The 1719-nt window shown below is 56.5% G+C and overlaps 1 protein-coding gene across 1 annotated transcript in view; it reads right to left on the bottom strand.

Annotated features, from left to right (window-relative positions):
* Positions 1–937, bottom strand: part of AURANDRAFT_68188 (hypothetical protein) — a gene marked incomplete at both ends in the record, with an annotated part of 2881 nt that extends 1944 nt beyond the window's left edge. Inside the window, 2 exons of the mRNA XM_009043815.1 lie at positions 6–683; positions 837–937. Of these exons, the coding sequence (XP_009042063.1) occupies positions 6–683; positions 837–937 (779 nt within the window). The remainder of the gene's footprint in view (positions 1–5; positions 684–836) is intronic.
* Between the last annotated feature and the right edge of the window lie 782 nt (positions 938–1719).

Here is a 1719-nt window from a genome sequence, read left to right as displayed (position 1 = left end):
ATCACTCTTTGAGGGGGCCCCCGATGGCATACAAGGCTGTAGCTCCACCAGCCCGCAGCGAATGGGTGGCGTGATCAGCAGGGTCCAGACCCAGAGCCACCGCCGCTGCTTTGAGCGCTGTGTTAACTGTGCTACGCTCCAGGACCCTACCGCAGGCTAAGCAGAACACGGGCCGCTTGGACCCGTTGGCTCCGAAGCGGGCTGGGTTCATTGTGTACAGCTGCCTAAGGAGGCATAACGGGTTGATGTCAGACGGCGTGTCACCTGCTCGCAGTTTGATATTGAGCTTGTAACCGTCGTTGTAGATGTCTGTTTTGGAGCCTGGGATGTGGATGACCAACTCGTCCGCTGCCATAATTTGTTCCCACCCCAACTTGTGACCTGCCTGGAAGATGTGGAGATGCTCCATGCGGAGGACCTTGTCCTCGTGGACCACACCATCCTTTGACAGGTATTCACAGGCACGCAGCAAAAAGGAGAAACCGAAAGACACCGCGGTGAGTAACAGCAAGTCATCCCACAGCCCAGTGTCCAACCCCAGTTGGATCTGCTTAATATGTGCCACTGTCACCGGATGCTTGCGCTTGGGGGACTTCTGTCGACGCTTCAAGCCAGCCATGGCCATCTTAAGTCGCAACTTGTCCTTGAGAATATCCCTGCCATCTGCGACCAGGTGTGCAAACCTGAGTGCATATAGACACACATGAAGGGTGGAATGCTTGTATCCATGGCCTATGCCAGCCCAGTAGACAAATTCCATAAGATCGTTTTCCTCAGCCTCGTCGTCGGTGCCTAACATAAATGGTTTTCGGCGTACATGACGCCATAAGTGCCACTTCTTTAAGGAGGACTCATAGGTCTTCTTTGTGCCTGCGGACAAGCGCTCGTACATGAGCTGCATGCCGCCGTTCTTACAAAACTCCTCCTTGTTGTCCATCGTAATCCCTTGCTCTATACCCGGAATGCACCGATGTCCGGTCCCTGGAGTGGGTCCAGGAGTCGGAGCGGTTCGCGGAGTGGGCGGAGGCCGGGGAGGAACCAGGTTCCCATGGGCAAGAATTTCTAAGTATCCATGACTCAGATCGTTCCTGAGGTCCGCCTGAGCCAGGGCAGGGTTCAGTACCCTGTACTCCCCATAAGTCCGAGCACGCTTGTACTTCTTATACCTCACGTTGCTCTGGGAGTCCTTCCTCTTGGGATTTACCTGGTTGAAGCGTAGTGGTGTACTGTCGTCGAGGTGTGGGCTGATGGCCCCAGCCTTTGCGCTCGCCACATAAGGTCGATAGTCGTCGTCTGGACAGGGGACAACGCCTATTCGACATTTCTCTGCTGTCAGATTGTCCAAAGCCGTAGCCACAGCCTGTTCGGTTGTGACAGGCTCGGGCCGGGAGCTTGCCTCGCCGTTTTCGACCATGGTATCAAACCTGTTGATGCTGTCCATGGCACGGTCAGCCATGACGTTAGTCAGGGCCTCACCAATGCTTTCACCTATCATGGCGTACAGGGCTGCCGGCCCGGCTCCTTGGGCACGCAAAAGTTCGTAGTCGGCCATGGAGCTGGGTGACAGTCCCCGCCAATGCTCGTCCGGCTGGGTAACCCGCACAAACGCCTGCGGTTGGTGGAGGCGAGCCTCCAACCGGTCGTCCCGGATGCAATAACCTGGTCCGACCGGGGGCTCCCCCCAAGCCCTGACGGAGGGCAAGGGGAAATGAATGCATA

This window comes from Aureococcus anophagefferens (assembly GCF_000186865.1).
Source record: "Aureococcus anophagefferens unplaced genomic scaffold AURANscaffold_71, whole genome shotgun sequence".
In the NCBI taxonomy this organism is placed as follows: domain Eukaryota; class Pelagophyceae; order Pelagomonadales; family Pelagomonadaceae; genus Aureococcus; species Aureococcus anophagefferens.
Note: the sequence above shows the minus strand (reverse complement) of the source record. Positions and strands in the feature narration are given on the sequence as shown.